Below are 22266 nucleotides of genomic sequence, written 5' to 3' on the forward strand. Positions count from 1 at the left end.
TCTTTCAGAGTAGACAGTCAAGTGTCAGCCTTCTTTAATCTCATCCCACCTATACTATATCCAGCACAATTCCTTGCAGTTTCTGGCATATTGAGCACTTTTCCCTAATATTTAGTGCTGAAAGAAGTTTTGATCTCTTTTAATATTCTGTTGATCGTCTCATCGGGAATCTAGGAATGGGGCAGGTAGAGGCCTGAGTCTATCCTGACATCTTGCCAGGAAGCTTCCCCCCCACCCTTTCCTTGCCTATTAAATTCTGAAAATGTTCTCAGTCATGGATGTCCCCACATCTAGGAAAAATAAGGTCATAAATATTAAGATTGAGGGATGAGAACGGACAGGTGAGTGAGATTGAGAAGCTTCAGTGACTGTGCGAGGCTGGCAGATTGGATTTCAGTATTGAGCTCGTTTAGCTCAGGAGTGCCGTTAGCAAAGCTCCTGATTGCTACTTTAAGAAATTTGGGATGAAATGGCCCTTGTGACACACTGCACAACAAAACCAAGGAAGTAAGGGCTGGGTTAAATTTAGGGTGACCAACTGTCCTGGTTTGTCTGTGGGGAGGGGGTCTCAGGAGGTAGGACTTCAGTGTTAAAACCAGGCAAGTCCTGGGCACCAATCGATCACCCCAGTGTAAATTATACCCTTGCATCTGTGGTCTTTTTTATATGCAATGAGATTTCATGCTCCAGTGAATGTCCAGAGCTCTCTTCACCCACTGGTAGAGCATGCAGCATTTAGCCAGCAAAGAGTGAGAGCTTCTTTTCTGTTTGTTTTTTTGAATAAATTCTACAAACTCTGATTTTCCCCTTGAATATAAATTTTTAGCTGTATTCTGAGATAGCTCGGGCAAATAGGCATTCTTTAACATTTTTCTTCTAAAAATTATTAGCAGTAGTCTTTTAAAGCTAGGAATGTCATTAGTATATTCTTTGAGATGTACAATCCGTGAAGCTTGAGCCACTTTTATAGACTTAGAGTTTTAGATAAATTAGAAGCTCTTAAATGAAAATTACAGGGTTCTTCCTAAAAATCATAAAGGATTAGAGACAGTTGGGAGCATTTTCAAAAGAGCTGTTTGATTAGAGAGTTGCCAAGGATTTAAATAAAGGTACAGCCCCCAAGTATTGCTTCTGATGTGTTTGCCACTCGGCCTGCATCAGATTCGTTGCCCCTTAGCGGCCCTTAACAAATCTGTTCATTAAAATGGTTTTTACCCCCAATGGGATCTATGTATCCTAGTATTAATAGCATAGCCACAATAAGGATTTTATTTGGGTAGATGAGAATGGCATTTACATTTTTCTTAGAAATTGTTACAACCCGTCATGGGAATCTGGCCTGGGGAACTTCCTCCAGCCTCTGCTTTTTGTTTTGTTTTTTTGTTTGACTCTGAAACCCTCTTTAGGCAAAATACTCTGGATTAACCAGAAATTCTGAGGTGTGTCCTTAACCAGAATCCTCAGAGAGGGCAAACTGGAAGAGAGAATGGTCATTCTGTCGTCTTCATCAGGCCTTAGGCTGCGCTTCTGAGCCCAAGTCTGCAGAGGTTGGATCGAGTTTGATCCTCTCTATAAGCCTGCCCTGCTGACTCTGTATTTGCGTTTAAGACTCTCGACACATCCCCAATGTTCTCATCCTCACCTTTCATTGCGTTTTGTAACACCGTTTCTACAGTGTCCTAATGTTTTGTGACTTACTCACCTTCAGTCAGTTGTTTTTGTGAAAGTCCCCAAAGTTGCTCTTCCCCTCACTTCTCTTGTCCAGTCCATTAGTGGATCCTGTTGTTTCCTTCTACAACATTCTGAATCTGATCACTGCTCACCGTCTCCCCTGCTGTCGTGCAAGTCCAGGTCACTGTCAACTGCGTGTATTACTGCTGCAGCTTCCTGACCGGTCTTCTGCTTCAAATCTTGTTCCGTTTCAGTCTTCTCTCTTTTCTCTAAAGCTACCACAGTGGTCTATTTTCAAACCTAAATCAACTTTTTTCCCTGCTTAAAATTTTCTAAAGGCTTCCCATTGTATCTAAAATAAAACCTAAAGTTTTTACCACGACCAACAGAGACCTTAATCTGTCCCACGCCCCCTCTCCCCCTTGCGCCCTGTGCTGCAGTGTGCTGGTCTTTCTTCTTTCTCAAGTACGACAAGCTCATTTCCACTTCAGTGTCTTGGCCTCGGCTCTTTTCTCTGCCTGGAATTCCCTCATCCCAGATCTTGGCATCACAGGCCCTTCCTCGTTCAGAACTCCTCTCAGCCGAGATGTCACCAGTGAAGCTTCTGTAAAAGTAGTGCACTGGTCCCCTGTACCCCCACTAACTCTTATGCTTGTCAGATTCTCCTTTATTTTCTCCATAACACCTGACATCTGGATTTCTTGTTTATTTATTTTCTATCTTCCCCGTCATAATGTAACCTCCACGAGAGCAGGGACTCTCTTTTGTTCACTGGGCGTAGAATAGTACTTGGCACTTGGTAGTTGCTCACCCGAATATTAAATTAAGTAATGCACATAATAGTTTGCCTTTGCCATGAGAACACGCTGAGAGAATAACTTTATATGTAGCTGTATATATCATTGGTCTCAAGATGGAGAGTAAAGAGTTTTCTGAAGAATTTTCAGTTGATAATTTTTTAAAAAATGAAGTTTATGTTTTAGAGCAGTTTTAGATTCACAGCAAAATTGAGCAGAAAGTACAGAGAATTTCCATATACCCCTGCCCCCATGCATGCACAGCCTCCCCCACTGTCAACATCCTCCCGCACTATCAACATCCTGCGCCAGAATGCTACACTTGTTACAATCAGTTAACCTACATTGACATGCCATTATCACCTAAAGTTCACATTTTGTGTGAGTTCACTCTTGGTATTGTATATTTTATGGACTTTCACAACGTATTATGACAGATAGCCACCATTACAGTATCATATAGAATAATTTTACTGCCCTAAAAATACTCTGTAATCCTCCTATTCGTCCTCTATCCCCCGACTCCAACTCCTGGCAGCCACTAATCTTTTTACTGTCTCTATAGTTGCAACGTTTCCAGAATGTCTTATAGTTGGAGTCTTACAGCATGTAGCCTTTTCAGATTGGCTTCTTTCACGTAGTAATGTGCATTTCAGTTTCCTCATGTCTTCATAGCTTGATAACTCATTTCTTTTTAGTGCTGAATAATATTTCATTGCCTTAATGTGCCACAGTTTATTTATCCATTTACCTACTGAAGGTTGGTTACTTCCAAATTTTGGCAGTTATGGATAAAGCTTCTATAAATATCATTTGCAGGTTTTTGAATGGACATAAGTTTTCAGCTCATTTGGGTGAATACCAAGGAGTGCAATTGCTGGATCTTATGGTGAGAGCATGTTTAGTTTTGTAAGAAACCACCAAAGTGTCTTCCAAAGCAGTTGTACCATTTTGCATTCCCACCAGTAATGAATGAGTGTTCCTGTTGTTTCTTATCCGCATCAACACTTGGTCTGGATATCGGCCATTCTAATAGGTGTATAGTGGTATCTTTTTGTTTTAAGTTGCAATTCCATGACAAATCATGTTGAGCATCTTTTCATATGCCTATTTTTCATCTGTATATCTTCTTTGGTGAGTTGTCTGTTCAGGTCTTTTGTCCATTTTTTAATGGTCATTTGTTTTCTTATTCTTGAGTTTTAAGAGTTCTTTTTTCATTTTGGAAAACAGTCCTTTATTGAACATGGCCTTTTGCAAATATTTTGTCCTAGTCTGTGGCTTATCTTCTTATTTTCTTGGCAGTGTCTTTCACAGAGCAGTTTTTAATTGTTATGAAGTCCAGTTTATCAATTATTTCTTTCATGGATTGTGCCTTTATTGTTGTTTCTAAAGGGTCTTTACCACACCCAAGGTCGTCTAGATTTCCTCTTATTTTATCTTCTACGAATTTTATACTTATATATTTTACATTTATGTCTGTGATCCATCCATTTTAAGTTAACTTCTGTGAAAAGAGTAAGGTCTGTGTCTAGATTCTTTTTTCTTTGCATGTCGATGTCCAGTTGTCGCAGCATCATTTGTTGAAGATACTATCTTTGCTCCATTGTATTGCCTTTGCTCCTTTGTCAAAGATCAATTGACTGTATTTATGGGGGTCTGTTTTTGGGCTCACTATTCTGTTTCATTGATCTATTTGCCTGTTCTTTTGCCAGTACCACATCAGCTTGATTACTGTAGCTTTATAGTAAGTCTTGACGTCAGGTAATGTCAGCTTTGTTCTTCTCCTTCAATGTTGTGTTGGCTAATTTTGGGTCTTTTGCTTCTCCAGATAAACTTTAGAATCAGTTTGTCGATATCCACAAAATAACTTGCTGGGATTTTGACTGGGATTGTGTTGAATTTCTTGGTCAACAGATCAAGTTGGGACAAACTGACATCTTGACAATATTGAGTCTTCCTGTCCATGAACACGGAATCTCTCTCCATTTATTTAGTTTTTCTTTGATTTGTTCATCAGAGTTTTGTGGTTTTCCTCATGTAGATCCTTGTACATATTTTGTTAGATTTATATCTAAGTATTTCATTTTTTGTGGTGCTAATGTAAATGGTAATATGTTTTTAATTTCAAATTCCACTTGTTTATCACTGGCATATAGGAAAGTAATTGACTTCTGTATATTAACTTTGTATCCTGCAGCTATACTGTAATTGCTTATTAATTCCAGGAGATTTTTTTGCCAGTTCTTTTGGATTTTCTGTGTAGACAATCACATCACCTGTGAACAAAGGAGATTTTATTTCTTCCTTCCCAATCTGTATACCTTTTATTTACATTTTTGTCTTATTGCATTTGCTACGTCTTCCAGTATGAGGTCGAAAAGGAGTGGTGAGAAGAGACATCCTCGTCTTGTGCCAATCTTAGTGGAAGATCTTTGAGTTTCATACCACTAAGTATGGTGTTAGCTGTAGGTCTTTTGTAAATGTTCTTTATCATGTTGGGAAGTTCCCTCTAGTCCTAGTTTACTGAGAGTTTTTGTCATGAGTTTGTGTTGGATTGTCAAATGTTTTTCTGTGGCTATTGGTATGACCATGTGGCTTTTCTTCTTTAGCCCATCAGTGTGATGGATTACGTTAATTGATTTCCAAATGTTGAACCAGCCTTGAAAACCTAGATAAATTCTATTTGGTCGTGGTGTCTAAGTCTTTTTATCCATTGTTGCATTCTATTTTCTAATATTTTTTTGAGGATTTTTGCATCTGTGTTCATGAACTATATTAGTCTGTAGTTTTCTTTTCTTGTAATGTCTTTGGTTTTAGTATTAGGGTGTTGCTGGCCTCATAGAATGAGTTAGGAAGCCTTCCTTCCACTTCTGTCTTCTGGAAGAGATTGTAAAGAATTGGTATAATTTCTTCCTTAAATGTTTGGAAGAATTCACCAGTGAACTCATCTGGGCTTGGTGCTTTTTTGGGAAGCTTGTTAATTATTGATTCAATTTCTTAGTAGATGTAGGCCTATTCAGATTGTCTGTTTCTTCTTGTGTGAGTTTTGGCAAATTGTGTCTTATCAAGCTATTGGTCCATTTCATCTAGGTTATCAAATTTGTGGGCATAGATCTGTTCATAGTATTACTTTATTATCCTTTTAATGTCCATTGGATCTGTAGTGATATTTCTTTTTTCATCTCTGGTGTTAGTAACTTGTGTTTTCTCTCTTTTTTTTTTTTTAGTCTGGATATTGATTTTATTGATCTTCTCAAAGAACCAGCTTTGTTTCATTGATTTTCTCTATTGATTTCCTGTTTTTTGTTTCATTGATTTCTACTCTAATTTTTATTATTTCTTTTTTCTTCTTACTTTAGATTTAAATTGCTCTACTTTTCTAATTTCCTAAGGTGGAAACTTATATTATTGATTAGGTGGAAACTTCTATGATTGATTTTAAACCTTTATTCTTTTCTAATATATGCATTCAATATTATGAATTTTCCTTTTAGTAGTGCTTTTCCTACGTCACAAGTTTTGATAAGTTGTATTTTAATTTAGTTCAAAATATTTTTAAATTTCTCTTGAGATTTATTCTTTGACCATATGTTATTTAGAAGTGCATTGTTTAATCTCTTAGTATTTTGGAATTTTCCAACTATCTTTCTGTTACTGATTTGTAGTTTAATTCCTTTGTGGTCTGAGAACAGACATTGTATGGTTTCTGTTCTTTTAAATTTATTAAGGTATATTTTTTGTCCTAGAATATAGTCTATCTTGGGGAATATTCCACATGATCTTGAGAAGAAGGTGTATCCTGCTGTTGTTGGATGAAGTAGTCTATAGATGTCAATTATATCCAGTTAATTGATGGTGCTTGTTGAGTTTAACTCTGTCCTTACTGATTTTCTGGCTGATGGATCTGTCCATTTCTGATAGGAGATGTTGAAGTTTCCAACTATAATAGTAGATTTGTCTACTTCTTCTTGCTGTTTTATTAGTTTTTGCTTAAGTATTTTGATGTTCTATTCTAAGACACACACATGTTAAGGATTGTTATGTCTTCCTGGAGAATTGGTCCCTTTATGATTACATAATGGCCCTCTTTATACCTCATAATTTTCCTTGCTTTGAAATCTGCTCTAAAATTCATATAGGTACTCCAGCTTTGTTTTGATTAGTGTTAGCATGGGCTATATTTCTCCATTCCTTTACTTTTAATCTGTGGATGTCTTTATACTTAAATGAGTTTCTTGTGGACAACATACAGTGGGTCTTATTTTTTCATCCACTCTGACAACCTCTGTCTTTTAATTGGTGTATTTAGACCATTGATGTTTAAAGTGATTATTGACATAGTTGGATTATTTATCTTGTTAATGTTTTCTATTTGTTGTCCTTATTCTTTATTTTTAGTTTTCTCTTTGACCATCATTTCAAGAATTTCTTTCTGTCCTTGTTTCTCCCCTGAGACTCAAATTACATTTATGTTAACCTGCTTAATATTGTCTTAAAGGTCATCAATGCTCTTTTATTTATTTATTTTTTTGTAGTCTTTGTGTGCTTCATTTTTAATAGTTTCTTTCTGTGTATTCTGGTTCACTTATCTTTTCTTCTGCAGTGTCTAAAGTGCTGTTAATCTCATTCAATGTGATTTTTATTATTTCAGATACTACATTTTTCAATTTCAGAAGCTTCATATATATAGATATATATGAAAGACATGTATATGTGAAGGAAAGGAAAGATATATATATATCTTATATATCTTTCAGTTTTCTCCTCTGTTGCTTTTTGAATGGATGCTGGAAATTGCAAATTTATTTGTTGGGTGCCTAATTTTTTTATATTCTTTTAAATAGCATCAGACTTTGCTCTATTGAGTAATTAAATTACTTGGAATAAGTTGGATCCTTTTCAGCCTTGCTTTTAAGCTATTAGATGGCTCTAGAGCAGCCTTTTATCTAGAAATAATTTAGCCCTACTACTAGGATGATGCTTTTCTAAGGATTTTATCCATTATCTCATGTAGTAGGAGCCATTATGGCTGCTGAGAACACAAAGTATTCATGGCCCTGTATGAGATCTGAAATTTGTTCAGCCTACTGCTTTCTGGTGCTTTCTTCCTGCCCATAGGAAGTTTTCACGAATGCGCAGAGCAATTCTCTGCCAAAGACTTGAAGGAACCCTTGAAGGAGACAGATATCTACTTGTTCTCTCTCTGTGCAGGTTCTTCTAGTCCAATATTATGCCAGCCACATCCTGTTGCCTTGGCCTTCCTAAACTCCAGTCTCTGTCTTCACGCTCAGCAAGAAGGATAACTGAAAACTCTGGGCTCTTTTTGACTCTCTCCTCCCTGCTCTGTGGCTTTGAAACTGTTTCCAGGTAGTAAGCTAGGGCAATTGTAGAGCCCACCTATTTTATTTTTCTTATCTTTAGGATCATACCTTGCAGTGTCAGAAAGCTTTGTTTCCTATTTTTGGTCTGTTTTATAGTTTTTTGAGGTAGGATGGTAAACCTTGTCACTTTTATTCCAGAATGTCCAGAAGCAGGAGTCTCTCAATTGGCATTTTGTGTCTCCTTCCTTATGTATAGAGATAATATCATAGGTTGTTTTCGCTGACATGTAAGGGGTGTGGTGGTCTTGGCCTCTTAGTTTAAGTCATTGCCTTTCTTTCCATCTTGGGAAGAAGTCTCTGCTGCCTGTATAGGAAATCTTGTGTTGCTGGGGAACAGTACTGTTCGGTTCTCTTCTTTGTCACAGAGGAAGTGATGTCTTAAACAGAATTGATACTTATTTTGCCTGACTTATGGCATCATTTCTTAGAATATGCCATAACTCAGCTGTTGATTTTCCTCCCACTGCACATGGCTTTAGGCATATTCTTCAGCTGTTGAATTCACCACCTACTCCAATCTTGGGTTGTGAATCCATAGGCTTGAATTCTGCTCTGAGAGCCAGAGCTTTGTAACATGCTGACTTGGTTGGTTTGTTGCCCGGAAAGTTGTTAGGGCGAAATTGATACTTTGATTGGGGAGAGAAAGAGGCAGATTTTCAGAAGAGACATGTTCAACTCCAAATAATATAAAAGAATTTTGGCTTATTCTAAAGGCATAGTTAGAATTAGATATATCATGAGAAAGAGAAAGAAGTTCAATCCGTAAATAGTAAACTTTGTGGTAAGTTGGCATCATAAGACCGCACATAAGTAGGGTAACCATATATCCTATTTGCTAAGTACAGTCATGATGTACACTGCTTGTCCTGGAAGAAGTATTAATAACATCCCCTTTCACTCTTGCAAGTGTAATGGTTTTGATGGTTTTATATGTGTGTGTGAGTGTGATGCTTCTTGTAAAGAATGATGGTTTTATATGTGTGTGTGAGTGTGATGCTTCTTGTAAAGAATGGTTTAAAGAATACAAAGTGTTAATTCCTCAGTTGTTGTCGTTCTTCTTGAATGATGGATTTATTGTTTACTTTGTATTTTAAATAGCATATAGTGACTAATAAGTGTGTGTGTGCTTTTTAATTTTTGGTATTTTTCCTGCAGATGATCTCAATGCCACCCACCAGCACTGTGTTTTGGCTGGTTTACCACCTCGGTTTAGTTCCACCCACCGAGTGGCAGAGGTAAGTGTAAATAAAAATGTGATTCAAACTTAATTGGATGTGACAGAAGTGGTTGAATGAGCAATTTATCATAGAACTTTGGAAGTGTATTTGATAGGAAAATTGCTTCCATCTAACTTGACTTTGCCTCTGTTTACTTGCTTTTTTAGCTTTGAGTTCGTTGGATACAGTTTTAAAAAGTATCACAGCCTGGGATAAGTATATTTTGCTTCTTTGGGGTTATGTTTCTTGGAGATGGTAAATGCCATTGGCAGGTGTTGCTGGTTAGAGATTTTCTAAGGGGTTTGTGTCTGTCAAGGTCAAGGGCAGGAGATGGCCAGAAGGAAATGGGGTGGATTTGTGTGCTTATGCATGTGTTAGCTGTGTCTGGGCTCAGATGGTTGAGAATTTAAATTTCTCTTAACTTTTTGGTCAGGCTTCTGGGCATGTGAATGTAAATTAAGGACAAAGTTACAGTGGTGCCAAGGAATTTCTGAGCTCCCCAGTTGTGTTCATAACCCAGACTTTATTGCTAAGTTCTGCCACCACTTGCAGTGGCTGATGGTCAGCTGATTAGACTAGTTCAGAATGGAAGCTTAAAAGAGGAGGAAAACCCTTAGTAGTCACTTGGGGGTACTGTGTGCTCAGTTAAGAAGAGTTCCAGAGAGTAGGGGAATAATCATGAAAAGGATTACAAATTGACCTCATAACCATGCTTGTTTTCTGAGCTTTGCTTTGTAGCTTGACTTATCGTAGCACAGGGGGACCAGTGTGAGAAAGCTGGGCAGACGGGGTACAACAAAGTGGCAGGGACGCACAAGCATGAGCCCCTTTCCGTCTGGAGACTGTGAGTCTGTAAGGCATTGTGATGACCTTTGGTAATTAAGTAGCTTTTCTAGTGGACTGATCATGTTGCTGTGTGGCAGAGAGGGCTTGAGTGTCTATGTGGATCAAGATGCCAGCCATCCCTTCAAGCATTCCTTTCTCCCTTTCTTCTCTCCTCTGTTCACTCATTCGTCTAAATATTTGAGTGCCTGTTATGTGCCTCACAGCACTGCAGGCTTCAGAGATGGAGCCATCAATGTGACAATTATGGCCACTACCTGTGTGGAACTTGCATTTTAGTCAGGAAGACAAATATTAAACAAACAAACACACAAGTAATTATCTTAGACACCTAAAAGTAAGTTCTGTTAGGGAGTCAGGAAGGAAAGAAGAAGTGAAGGAGCGAAAGGAGGAATGAGGGAAGGAGAAGAATGAGCAAGCATTTATAGAGCATCTAATATGTGCTTTGTATTGTACAAAAAAGACTTCATTTTTGTGCAAGAGGTTATAGGCCTCTGTCTTTCTAGCTATAACCCTCCCAAGAGTCCTTTTCTCCTGGATCAGTTTGAATGTGTGGCTACTTACGTGTATTCTTCTTGCATCTTTCCTGATCTAACCTGGAAGAGTACACAAGCTGATTAGTGCTATGCTCCGAGGCCTGGTCCAAAATGATGAATAAAGGGTTTGAGAAAATATATTCGATGAGGATAGCAATCATACCTAATTCCTAGGGTTCTGCTGAGGATTAAATGAAGTAATACATGTCAGTCTCTTAGAACAGTGGCTGCTATAGAGTGTGCATTCAAAGAATGTTGGCCCCTACTCCTATTATTCAATGACTCTTATTACTGTTACTGCTCCTGCAGTAAGCTAATCAGAGACAGGGACAACCAAAGCTTTGTGTGGAAGGCTAGTCTGTCTCCATTTACACACTAGAGCATGCAGAGTACAGCAGGAGACACTCAGTTGTCAGTGAGTCCTGATTGTAAGAGTTGGTATTGATTGAAAGCTACGATTCAGAAGAAGGGAAGTAATTTTAGTTCACTCATGCAACTCTGCAAACTGTTGAACTTTCCAGTGTTCAGGGTACTCTTTTAGGCACTTGTGAACAGGAGTAGCTGGCATGTTTAGTGTCTTCAAGATGCTTACAGTCTAATAGAGAGTAGCAGACACATGAGGCTTCCCGGATGAGGTTACATGTAAGACTTGAACGTGTGGGAATTAGGGGATTTTAAGACAATTTAGGACAGCTAATGGGCTGAAGACTCAGGTGGAATCTTGTGATTGGGATGGCATGGGAATTCTTGGGCTGTACTCGGACTGGAGATCAGGATGCCAGAAGGGAATGTTGGCAGATAAGGCTGATTCCTGTGTGGGACCAGATTGTGAAAGATCTTGGATTTCAGATTAGGTGTTTGACCTTAAGTTGGTTGGCAGGTGGGGGCTATTGATTATTTACTATCTTGGTAGTGACATACTGGAGATGTCTTTAGGAGGATGAAAATGATAGAGACATCCATTAAACCTATCAGGGTCTGAGCTAATGTAGTGGCAGCAGGAAAAAAGAGGAAATTCCCATGACTCGCGTAGGAAACATAGTGTTAGGCTTGACGACTGACTGACTGAAATGGAGGGAGGAATGTAAGAATGAATGAATGAACGAATGGACGAACAAACGAAGTCTTTATTGGATGTTTTCCATGTGCCAGGCTCTTGGATGACTCTGAGGTTCCAAGCCTGGGTGATTTGGGGATGCCGTTACCATTGGTAGAAACAGGGAGCCTAAGACGTTGGGGGAAGATCATAGTTCATTCAGTTTTGAACAGGCTGTGTTGGAGCTGCCAAGTAGAGAGGTCCAGCAGGCAAATGGAAATATGGAACTAGAACTTGTGAGAACTAAGGCAACTTCTCCTCCCGCTTCCTGCAGTAAATACACACATACACAGAAGCCCCCAAAAGGAGCCTTTCAGGGTACAGTTTGAAAAGTACCCCTCTGACCTTATTTCCTTTTTTCAGTTGGACCAATTTTATTAGAGTAGCAGTGCTTTCAAAATATCCTGAAGTTTAGCTTTTCTGCTTAGTCATCAGTGTATTTGTATCTTCTAGTTTTTAGATAAAATTTTGAGCAGTAACTTTTAGTGAAGAGGTAGGTATGTATAGTGATGCTTTTGGGAGAAAAACATTACCCCAAATCTGTGTCTTTTATATTCTCTGAACTTCAGTTCTAGCTACATGATATTTTACTAAGGGGACACACATAATGTGAATGATGTGACTATCCTGCGTTCCCTGTTACAGATCAGGGTTAGCAGACTGTGGCCCGTGGGCCTGCTGGCTGTTTTTGTAAATAAAATTTTAATCGGAACACAGCCACACTCCTTTGTTTACATGTTGTTTATGGCTGCATTGGAGCAACAGTGGCAAAGTTGAGTAGTTGCAACACAGACCTTATGGCCTGCAAACCTGAAATATTTACTATCTGGCCTTTTAAGAGAAAGTTTGCTGATGGTTGTACATGATCCTGTGTATACATGCTTTAAAATCACCTTAAGTTAAAAGTAATTCTTAAAGAAATCACCATTTTAAGGTAACTTTTTATTTCTACCCAATAGTCAAAAGTAATATTTAATGCTGGTAAAGTTACAGTGAAACTGGTACATTCATATACTTCTGGCAGTTTTTCTAATTGGTATACTTTTTAGAAAGCTATATGGAGATATGTATAAAGCACCATAAAAATGTTCATATCTTTGATCTTATAACACTCTTTTTGGGACTCAAACCTAGGAAATAATTCAAAAGAAGTATATATATATGTGTGTGTGTGTGTGTGTGTGTGTATAAAGATGTTTATCTAGTGTGATAAATAATAGTGAAAAGTTGGATAGAACCTTAATGCCTTTATAGTACGTGACTAGTTAAATTGTGGACTATCACTTCAGTGAGCAACCATTGAAAATGGTAGTTTTGCATACTTGTGTACAGCCAGTGAGAAATAGCATATACAGTCCTGTGTCGCTTTATCAATAAGGGTGCATTCAGATAAATCGTATAGTTAGGTGATTTTGTCATTGTGCAAACGTTATATAGAGTGTACTTACACACACCTAGATGATATTGCCTGCTACACACCTGGGCTATTTGGTCCTAATCTTATGGGACCACCATCATATATGCGGTCCATCATTGACCAAAATGTCATTATGCAATGCATGATTGTAAATTGATATGTATATACGGATCACAACTGTGTATAGACAAAGGATCACATGCGATAAAGATTATTAAATAGGGTGAGATAATGGGATTATGTTTTTATCTTATTTAAAAATTCTTTCATCGTATATTATTGTTTTCAATAATAAAAGAGGAAAAAGATTTTTTCCCAGCACTGAAGTTGCGTTATTGTTTCCCTCAATAGAAGGGGAAAAGAAAATCCGTGCACGTTTATAGCCCTCACTTAGTCGACAAATGGCCTCTCCTTCATCCAGTATTAACATGACATGTCTTATCTGTGCGAAAGAAAATGATTTGCTAGTTTCTGCCCATTCACAATATGTAGGTAACAGACTGTCCTTCGGAAACGATGTTCTGAAATTCATTTTAGTTAATCAGAGAAGAACTCTATTCAGGTTTTTGGTTGCATATGACTAGATTATGTCTGATGGCTCTCAACTTTTATTTGATTTCAGTTTTCTTCTAGTTGTGACAGATTGTTCTTGGGATTCAACACTGAATATTTTTTTTAAAATTTAAATTTTATGTATAATTATACTTTAAATAGGTAGTTACTCAAATGGTTCCAAATTCAAAAAGTACCTGAGAGTATACAGTTAAGGTCTCTTTCTCCTAAAGCCAAACAGCTCCTCCTGCCCAGCGGCACTCAGTGTCATCTGATTCTTGTTATCCTTTCAGTGCCATTTAATATGAAGCAAGTATGTGTGCAATTTAAAAAATATTTTTTATACAAGTGGTAGCCTGCCCTACACACTATTCTGCACTTTTTGTTTTGTTTTGTTTCAGTAAACCTTGGTAATAATTGCTCATCAATATGTAGTTCTTATCTTAGAGTAGGCAATGGGTTTTTTTTAGATATGACACCAAAAGCACAAGCAACCAAAGAAAAATAGATAACTTGGACTTTATGAAAGTTGAAAACTTTTATGCTTCAAAAGGTACCATCAAGAAAGTGAGAAGAAAACCTACAAAGTGGGAGAAAATATTTGCTAATCATACATCTCAGAAGGTACTTGTATCTAGAATATATGAAGAACTCTTACAACTCAATAATTAAAAAGATAAATAATCCAACTTTTAAAAATGGCAAAGGGTCGAATAGATATGTCTCCAAAGAAGATATACAAATGGCCAATAATTACATGAAAAGATGCTCAGTATTATTAGTCATCAGAGAAATGCAAATCAAAACCACAATGAGATACCACTTCACACCCACTAGAATGGCTATAATCAAAATCACAGTAACAGGTGTTAGTGAGGATGTGCAGAAACTGGAACCCTCGTGTACTGCTGGAGGGAATGTCAAATGGCGCAGCCACTTTGGAAAACAGTCTGGCACTTCCTCAGAAGGTTAAACACAGACTTAACCGTGTGACCCAGCAAGTCCATGCCTAGGCACATATCCAAGGGAAATGAAAACTTGTATGCAAGTGTTCATAGCAGCTTGATTCATAATAGCCAAAAAGATGGAAGCAACCCAAAGGTTTATTACCTAACAAATGATACACAAAATGTGGCATATCCCTATAATTGAATGTTATTTGGCAACAAGAGGGAATGGAGTACTGATACATGCTACAACATGCGTGAACCTGGAAAATAATTATGCTGAGTGAAAGAAGCCTGCCCCAAAAGATCACGTATTGTATGATTTCATTTAGATGAAATACTCAAAATAGTCAAATTATACACACAGAAGCTAGATTAGTGGTGGCCTAGGGCTGAGAAGGTTGGTAGAAATGAGAGCACCTGACTGCTAAAGGGTACAGGCTTTCTTTTTGGGGTGATAAAAATGTTCTAAAATTAATTGTAGTGATGGTTGCACAACTCTGAAGATACTGAAAGACATCAAATTGTATGGTTTAAATGGATAAATATTATGACATGTCAATTATATCTCACTCAAGCTGTTATAAAAAAAATTGGCCTGATTATAGGTTCTTTACACGAGATAAAACTCTAAACACCCAGAAAAGAAAACATATTTCCCCCTCGTTTTTCTTTTGGCGCAAATATGGCTCCACCATAGTTCATTTAACTGGTTCCCAGTTGATGGGAAATTTAGGTTGTTTCCAATCTTTTGTTATAATAAATGGCATTGCAATTAATAACCTCTTAAGTAGGTCACTCCATGCTTGGGAAAGTAAAGTAGAATGTCATTTTTTAAAAATGCTCTAGGGGTGGCTGTGGGACAAAAGTGAGTAGTAATTCAACTCCGTTTTTTGTTTTTTCCCTGTAGCAAATTGGAGCTGCCTGCCCTTGTGCTCCCAACACTCTGGGATCTTCATATTAATATACATATTAGTCAAGCTTCTGTTTTTGGCACAGAAACTTTGTTTTTCCCGGGCTTGTCCATTTCACATTGTATAAAATGCCAATAAGTGTGCAAAGAATTTTTGTACCAAGGGATTGGCCTTCAAGGTTATTTCTAAGGGATCAGTTTAAATTATAAATATTAAACTAAAAATACTTTAGGGATATGTTTCCCTCATTGGGTCTAAAGGCTATTTATAGCTTGCTTTTTATCATTCTAGGAAATCATGTCGTTATCCAAACAAACGGATGCACACTCCATCTGCATCCTCTTCTTTTCTGACATAGGATCGTTCAGAGAAGGAGCTTGTCCATTTGACCTCTGTTTTGCTCCCACAGACTCAGAGAGGTTCAACTATTTATCTGTGCCCTTGCTGATACCCAGGTACTGAGTTATGCCTTTGAACATGCCTTGAGGGCATGAGCCACATATTCTCCATTATTTGAAGAATCTATTCTGCTGAGGACTGCAGTTGCGTAGTGCTTTGTGCAGAAAAGGAAAATGAATTCTTTGCCCTGTGTTTATAAGTTCAATTTTTTTCTACCATCACTGTTCTGTTTTTTGTGCTTTTGAACCAATTCCACAATCCTCTTACCTTTCTTTCCCATTGTTAGGTTCGGGGCCCTTGAGATAAAGTCAGTGTCCTTGACTTCTTGGTTAATTAGTTATTCATCCAATAACTACTTATAAGTTTCTTTTACACTTAGCACTCAGTTCTAGGTGCTGCGGCATAGGTCGAATATGCATGTAAAAGTAGGACTTTACCCTGAGGGAGCCTCCTGTTTAGTTAGAGATATGAGACCCACATAATAAAAGAAAACCAGCAAGATGAGGGGCCCTGGTGAGGCCAGTCGGCAGCACGGAGCCCAGTGACCAGGCCACCAAAGTAATTCTTAAGGAGTACGGGCTGAGTTGTAAGGGTGACAGGTGAGTGTGTGGAAAGGGGACCAAGGTGAACAGTCCTAGAAGAGAGGCGTGCTAAGCTTGGCTTTTGCTTGTCATCTTGATCACTGGCTCTGTCTCTGCAGTGCTCCACGGGAACCTTGGATTATATCGTACAGCACTGCCAGTTGGCTCTGCAGAATATTCGTGATGAGGCGGACAATGGCGATGTCTCTTTGAAATCCTTGGAGCCTGCAGTTTTGAAACAAGGAGAAGAAATCCACAATGAGGTGAGGACTTTCAAGAACTGTGAAGGGTGTGAGGTTCTGTCTTACTTACAAGCTAACACGTTAATCTGTCACAGTTTCCTATGGGTATAAGACGTGAGACTCCTAGATCAGAGACAAAGGACAGTTTATTACTTACCACAGTAGCAGTATTAGAGTATCAGCGTTTTTCTCTTATTTTTGAGGAAGATTAGCCCTGAGCTAACATCCGCTGCCAATCCTCCTCTTTTTGCTGAGGAAGACTGGCCCTGAGCTAACATCTGTGCCCATCTTCCTCTATTCTGTATGTGGGATGCCTACCACAGCATGTCTTGCCAAGCAGTGCCATGTCTACATCCAGGATCCGAACCAGCGAATCCCGGGCCACTGAAGCAGAATGTGCGAACATAACCACTGCACTACCCAGCTGGCCCCTAGAGTATCAGCATTTTTGTGCCAGTTCTCCAAGCCTTTATTTCCATAGGGCAGTGCAAAGTGGGCCAGATAACATGTGCACATGGAGGGGTTGCGTGATTCGAGAGGGACTTGCCCTAAGGGAACCCGAATCCTGTATAATGAGTAGTAAGCATGCCTGTCCTTTACTCCAAATCAAGACGCAGCCTTTATCCTTGAAGTTTGTTAGCAGACCTGGCCTTTGTTCTAGAGGAAGAAACTCGATTTTCCAAGGCTGTTCACTAAACGGACGTCCTTGCAAAGAGAGTCTGAAACAAAGGGCAGTCGGAAGCTTGCTCACAAGATATGCAGAAGCGCAAGACCCCATGAAGAATAGTCTCCCAACAGGACCGGTGGGAATTATGGGTGGACCCCAGGAGCAAGTGTCGGTGCCTGGCCTTTTGTTTATTAGCGGCACTTCTGCAGTCTGTGAGACCAGCAGGTCTGGATCCCATGAGTCAGTGTTTCATAAGCTTTGCTGTTTTCATTAATACCTTTCCAATTTTTGCCTTATATTTGAACTACATATCTAGTTTTTATCCATTTAATAAATTTTTTAAATCAACTCATTTTTTGTATAAATAAATTTCTCTAAAAAAGAAGCCTCATTTTACCCCTTTAAGTGGAAAGCTAGTATCACTAGCCAAAAGAAAAAGTAACCAGAAAAATATAGCCAGTGAAAACAGAGAGCAAGGTTATTAAATTCTGGCAGATGCTCTTGCCAGGAGAAGGCTCTGAGCCTAAAGTCTTCATTCCTCATGTTAAGAAGAGAGATTGGCACACAACTTCATAAATATTCTAAAAGGCATTGAATTCTACACATAAAATTGGTGATTTTTGTGGTGGGTAAATTATACCTCAAAAAGAAAAAGCTATTAAAAGGAAAAAAGAGTTACCAAGTGGTGAAGATTATCACCCATCTGAGACTTTATCTTTGATATAATTAGGATTGATGGAGAATTTGGAATACAAAAATGTTCTCATTCATTCTTTCAATAAATAATTGAGCATGTGCCAGGCACTCCTCTGGGTGCTTTAGGATATATTGGTAAATAAAATAGATGTTCTAGTGCAGAAAGGTGACAATAAATAATAAACATAATACATCAGTTAATTATGTAGTATGTTAGAAGTTGATAAGTGCTACAGAAAAAACCAAACAGAGCGAGTTAATGAAGATCGAGATACCTAGAGAACATCTCCACTGAGAAGTTGTCCTGGGAGCTGAGAACTGAAGGAGGTGAGAGAGTGAGCCATGTGGACATCTGAGGAATGGTGTTTTGGGTAGAGGGGACAACCACTGCAGAAGCCGTCAGGTGGGAGAATGCCTGCTCGTCCCGGCCTAGGTCAGGGACGGTCTGGTTTGACGGCAGCAGTGGGCTGTGAGTTACAGGAGATGAGGACTGAGAGAGGCTGCTAGGGCGCTGGAGAGCAGCCGACGGTATCAGTGCCTGGAGGTCCCTGTACAGGACAAGCACCTTCCTTTTTACTCTGACGGAAATGGGGAGTCATTCAGGGATTTGGAGCAGAGGAGAGATAATGTCTGCTTCCACAATGTCATCCAATATCTTTCAAAAGATGCTTAATATCTTAGGAGCTGCTCCACACTTTGTGAAACATTGCCTTAGTCTCCAGAACCAAAGGCAAAGAAATCCATGGCAGTAATAACCATTTCTAATGCTAAGCTGAGCCCAGGACTGACTTTCTTCCCTTCCTTGTGCCTCTTAAGTGTCCCAGCTTCTCTCCCATCAGTCCTTGCTAGAGACATTGCCGATAGCTGGGATTTCAGGAAAGATAAGCATTTATGGGCCTGGTCACCTCACTGAATTAGACTTGGGAGCAAAGTTATGTCTTCCTCCACATTTGTAGTGAAGAAATTCTACTCTGAAAATGTAGTTATTTCCTTTCCTGACAACCTCGCAGTTTTAGGAGTCAGGCCGGCAGAATGGGTGATCTCTTTAACATGCAGGTGGGCTATTGTTTTTCACGTGTTCTTTCTGGTCTTCATCTGTGACTGACTGTTTTATCGTCATCAGTGGGTGAGGGAAATCTGTAAAATCACACTGTTTATCTAACAGAATATTGTCATGAGCCCCTCTGCTTCAGAAAGTGGCTGACTGCTTTTGACATTGTATATGTTAGCAAAGTGGGGCAGAGATGTACAGAAACCTTAGCCCCTGGAGGCTGGCCTCGGGTTGAATGGAGAGGGAATGTAAATAGCGTGTGTGCCAGCCTCCTCCACCCCCAAATCTTTGACTCTTCAAGGTCATCTCCTTACTTTAAGATTAATTCCAGATGCCAGAGCACGTGGTCAGCCATTGTTCCTTCGCCATACAGGTTGGCCTGGGATGAGCACTTGCACGCTCACTCTCTGCCATGTTCTGTTGTTAAGCTGAAACACAAACGTCCATAGTAGTTATCCTGGTTTCTTGTTGTTTGCTTTCCTCTTTCCTAAAGGCCTTGTGCCTTTGCTGGACTCATTTTCAGGGAAGTCCTTGGTTTTACGCGCTGCAGGCTTTCAGGCCATGTGGGATCAGAAGTAGCTTCTTTTCCTTGACTGAGACAGTTTCCAACTAAGCAACTTGGGAACTTTGGGATTGGCATTGAGTACCTTAAAAAGACATTTTGTTTTCTAATTTAAGTTGCTTAGAAAAGACTTTTATTCAGATAAAACAGAATCTTCCTTTGTGTTATTAAATAGTGTGTTTTTCTTCTTAAAAATGTAAAATGTCGAATTTAGTCTCTTCACCTAGAAAATTTCCCTGAGGAAAAGGTACTGTGTGATGTCATCATTCGGTTCTCCTTTCTTTCTGATCAGAACTGCATCTTCCTGAGAGCTGTTGTGAAAGGGCCTTCATAGGGCAGCTCCTTGTAGATTGGACCTTAGCATCTCTCCCTGGTCTAATCTCTTTCTCAGTGAAATAACTTATTTCAGTTATCCGAGTGGGACATTAACCCCCGTGACGGTGTTCACACACCTCAGGAGGGAACCGCATGTACTGACCTGGGACCAAATCAGGAGCACAGGCTAACTTGGCAGGAGAAAAGCAGGTGATGTTTGCTTACGTGTACGAGTAACGAAGAGGAGTTATACCCACATGGTGATGCTGTGGCTCAGAAGTGTAACTTTGGAATCTTATAAGCTTTGTTCCCCAATGCCTGAGTGCCCAGTGACCAAGAAGGTTCAGGTAGGTCAGTGGATTCTGTTTCTTCCTCCCCTTCAGACTTTTCCTAGCCATTTCTAGAAGTGCTTTTTTGGCTTGATCTCTTTTTTGACTAATCCATGGAAAAGGCAGGTCTAGGTTAGTTAAGAGGGCAATCAAGATGGTTTTTCTGGGTCACAGCTGTGGAATGAACACTATTAGGAACGTGGTTTCATTTTTCTCTGATGATTCAGAAGTCCCTTCCAGATCCCGCAGGGCCTCCAGGCTGTCAGTATACCACCTGATACCTGTGAGCAGTACTTGTCATTGTAGTGTAATTGCTCAAAAGATTGAATAGGAGTGAATCTCCATTAAGTGCATGTCTGAAATCTAGGAGTTTGGTTTTTAAGCATGGTGAACTCTGAGAGAACTCAAGAGCTCCTGTGTGTTTTCTCCCTGCTGCTCTCATCCTCGGGGTTCTGCGTCACCCGTGGATGGTTCCTTGGCCACAGTTAGCTGCTGCCCTCCTGGTGGCTTGTCTCTCATTTCTGTTCTGGTAGCTGTGAGCCTCCCTGGGGGGACTACACTCTGGAGAAGGGAGGAGGACCCCAGTCCTGTTATGGCTGGAACTTTATCCATCAGTCAATATGGTTAGACTTTGATGTTTTTAGCCTGAAGCAATAAGGCTTCCGTTCTATTCTGAGTCCTGCTTTTGTGCAGTGTCCACCCTGTAGCTTTCCTTTCTCAACCTCAGAGTTTAGGGGAAAAACAACAACATTTCTTTTGGTAACTCAAACTCTGAATCAAGCACCTGGAAATATTTTTTGCCTCCTTAATTAATTTTAAGAAAGGAGCCAATTACTTCTCTTGGCAGTGGGGGGACTGGTGAGGGTGGTGTTTGATGAAAATCCTGTAGTATTTTTTGCCCACAACATTGAAATGAAAAAGTCAGGATATGGAGTTGAATAAAACGCAGGCCAATAGATTTGATGCCGCCAAGATTGTTTCTTAGGGGCAGTCCTTCCACTCATGATTAAAACTCCGTGGGGACTAGGTCTTCAGTGTTAGCTTTTCTGACTGGCTTCAGTGAAAGAGGAGTGGGCGTGGGTTGACGTGGGCGGTAGAACTCTTCCTGCTCAGAAAATTCATGACCGTGAGATCTTTGTGGACATTAAGCTCTAGGCCTTGGGGCCTTGTTCGGTCGTGTTCTCAGCGTCTAGCAAGTGCCTGGCGTATAGGAGGCTGTTCATTATTAACCCACTTAGTCCTCACCGCAAACCTATGTGGTTATAATGTCATCGTCCTTATTGTACAGATGACATGGCTCATCACTAGTGGAGCCCTGTTTTGAGCTGACGTCGGAGCCCTTATTCTTAACCATGACACTGTCTGCCTCAAGAGATAGTTGGGCATCGGAGGAGAAAGATGAAATCATTGCTTATTAAAAAGGACAATGAGGTCTTTCTTTGCTTGTTTGTCTGATAGCAAAGTCTCCAGGTATGCCCCCTCCTTTTTCTGAGTTTTCATTGACTGAAATACAGATAATAACCTGCCCTGATGGGCTGAATGTGAACTCATTACGTGTGGGACTCTGTTTTATTTCCTGGCATAGCACAGTTGCCAAGGCTTACGTTCCCCGTCCTCGTCCGTGGAAATAACCCGCCCAAATATAGGAAAATCTTTTAAAAGCTTTTCGCTCTCCCTCACGTAGGGCTTGATGCTCTGCTGACAGGCTATTCCTGTAGTGTGAACAAATTTCGTGTGAAATCTTTAAAAAGAACTCTTTTTTTTATGGTAATAAACAATGTTGTTGAACTGGTATCTTCAGAGAAGTTGAACTACACTTGTATTCACTCTGCTTTCAAAGCAGTCAGGTTTACTTCTGTTCACCGCTGTCTTTTAATACCACAGATAAGGTTTAGCAACTATTGTCTTAATATTGTCTACATTCCTTTTTTTTTTTTTGTTTAAACAGCTTTAACTGAAATCAGTTCTACATTTCAAACAAACATTTAGTTAATGTAAACTAAAACCCTTTCATATGACTTAGTGTTCTCAGGTTAGTTATTTGAGCCATTTT

At 39.4% G+C, this 22266-nt stretch overlaps 1 protein-coding gene across 10 annotated transcripts in view; it reads left to right on the top strand.

Moving 5' to 3' along the window:
* The window catches only part of FTO (FTO alpha-ketoglutarate dependent dioxygenase), a 352285-nt gene that overhangs the window by 133687 nt on the left and 196332 nt on the right, over positions 1–22266 (top strand). For all 10 annotated transcript variants that reach the window (XM_046682388.1, XM_046682389.1, XM_046682396.1 and 7 more), the window contains exons 5-6: positions 9005–9084; positions 16471–16614. In XM_046682388.1, coding sequence (XP_046538344.1) covers positions 9005–9084; positions 16471–16614 — 224 coding nt within the window. The remainder of the gene's footprint in view (positions 1–9004; positions 9085–16470; positions 16615–22266) is intronic.

The sequence above is a fragment of the Equus quagga genome, chromosome 13 (genome assembly GCF_021613505.1).
Source record: "Equus quagga isolate Etosha38 chromosome 13, UCLA_HA_Equagga_1.0, whole genome shotgun sequence".
NCBI lineage: Eukaryota > Metazoa > Chordata > Mammalia > Perissodactyla > Equidae > Equus > Equus quagga.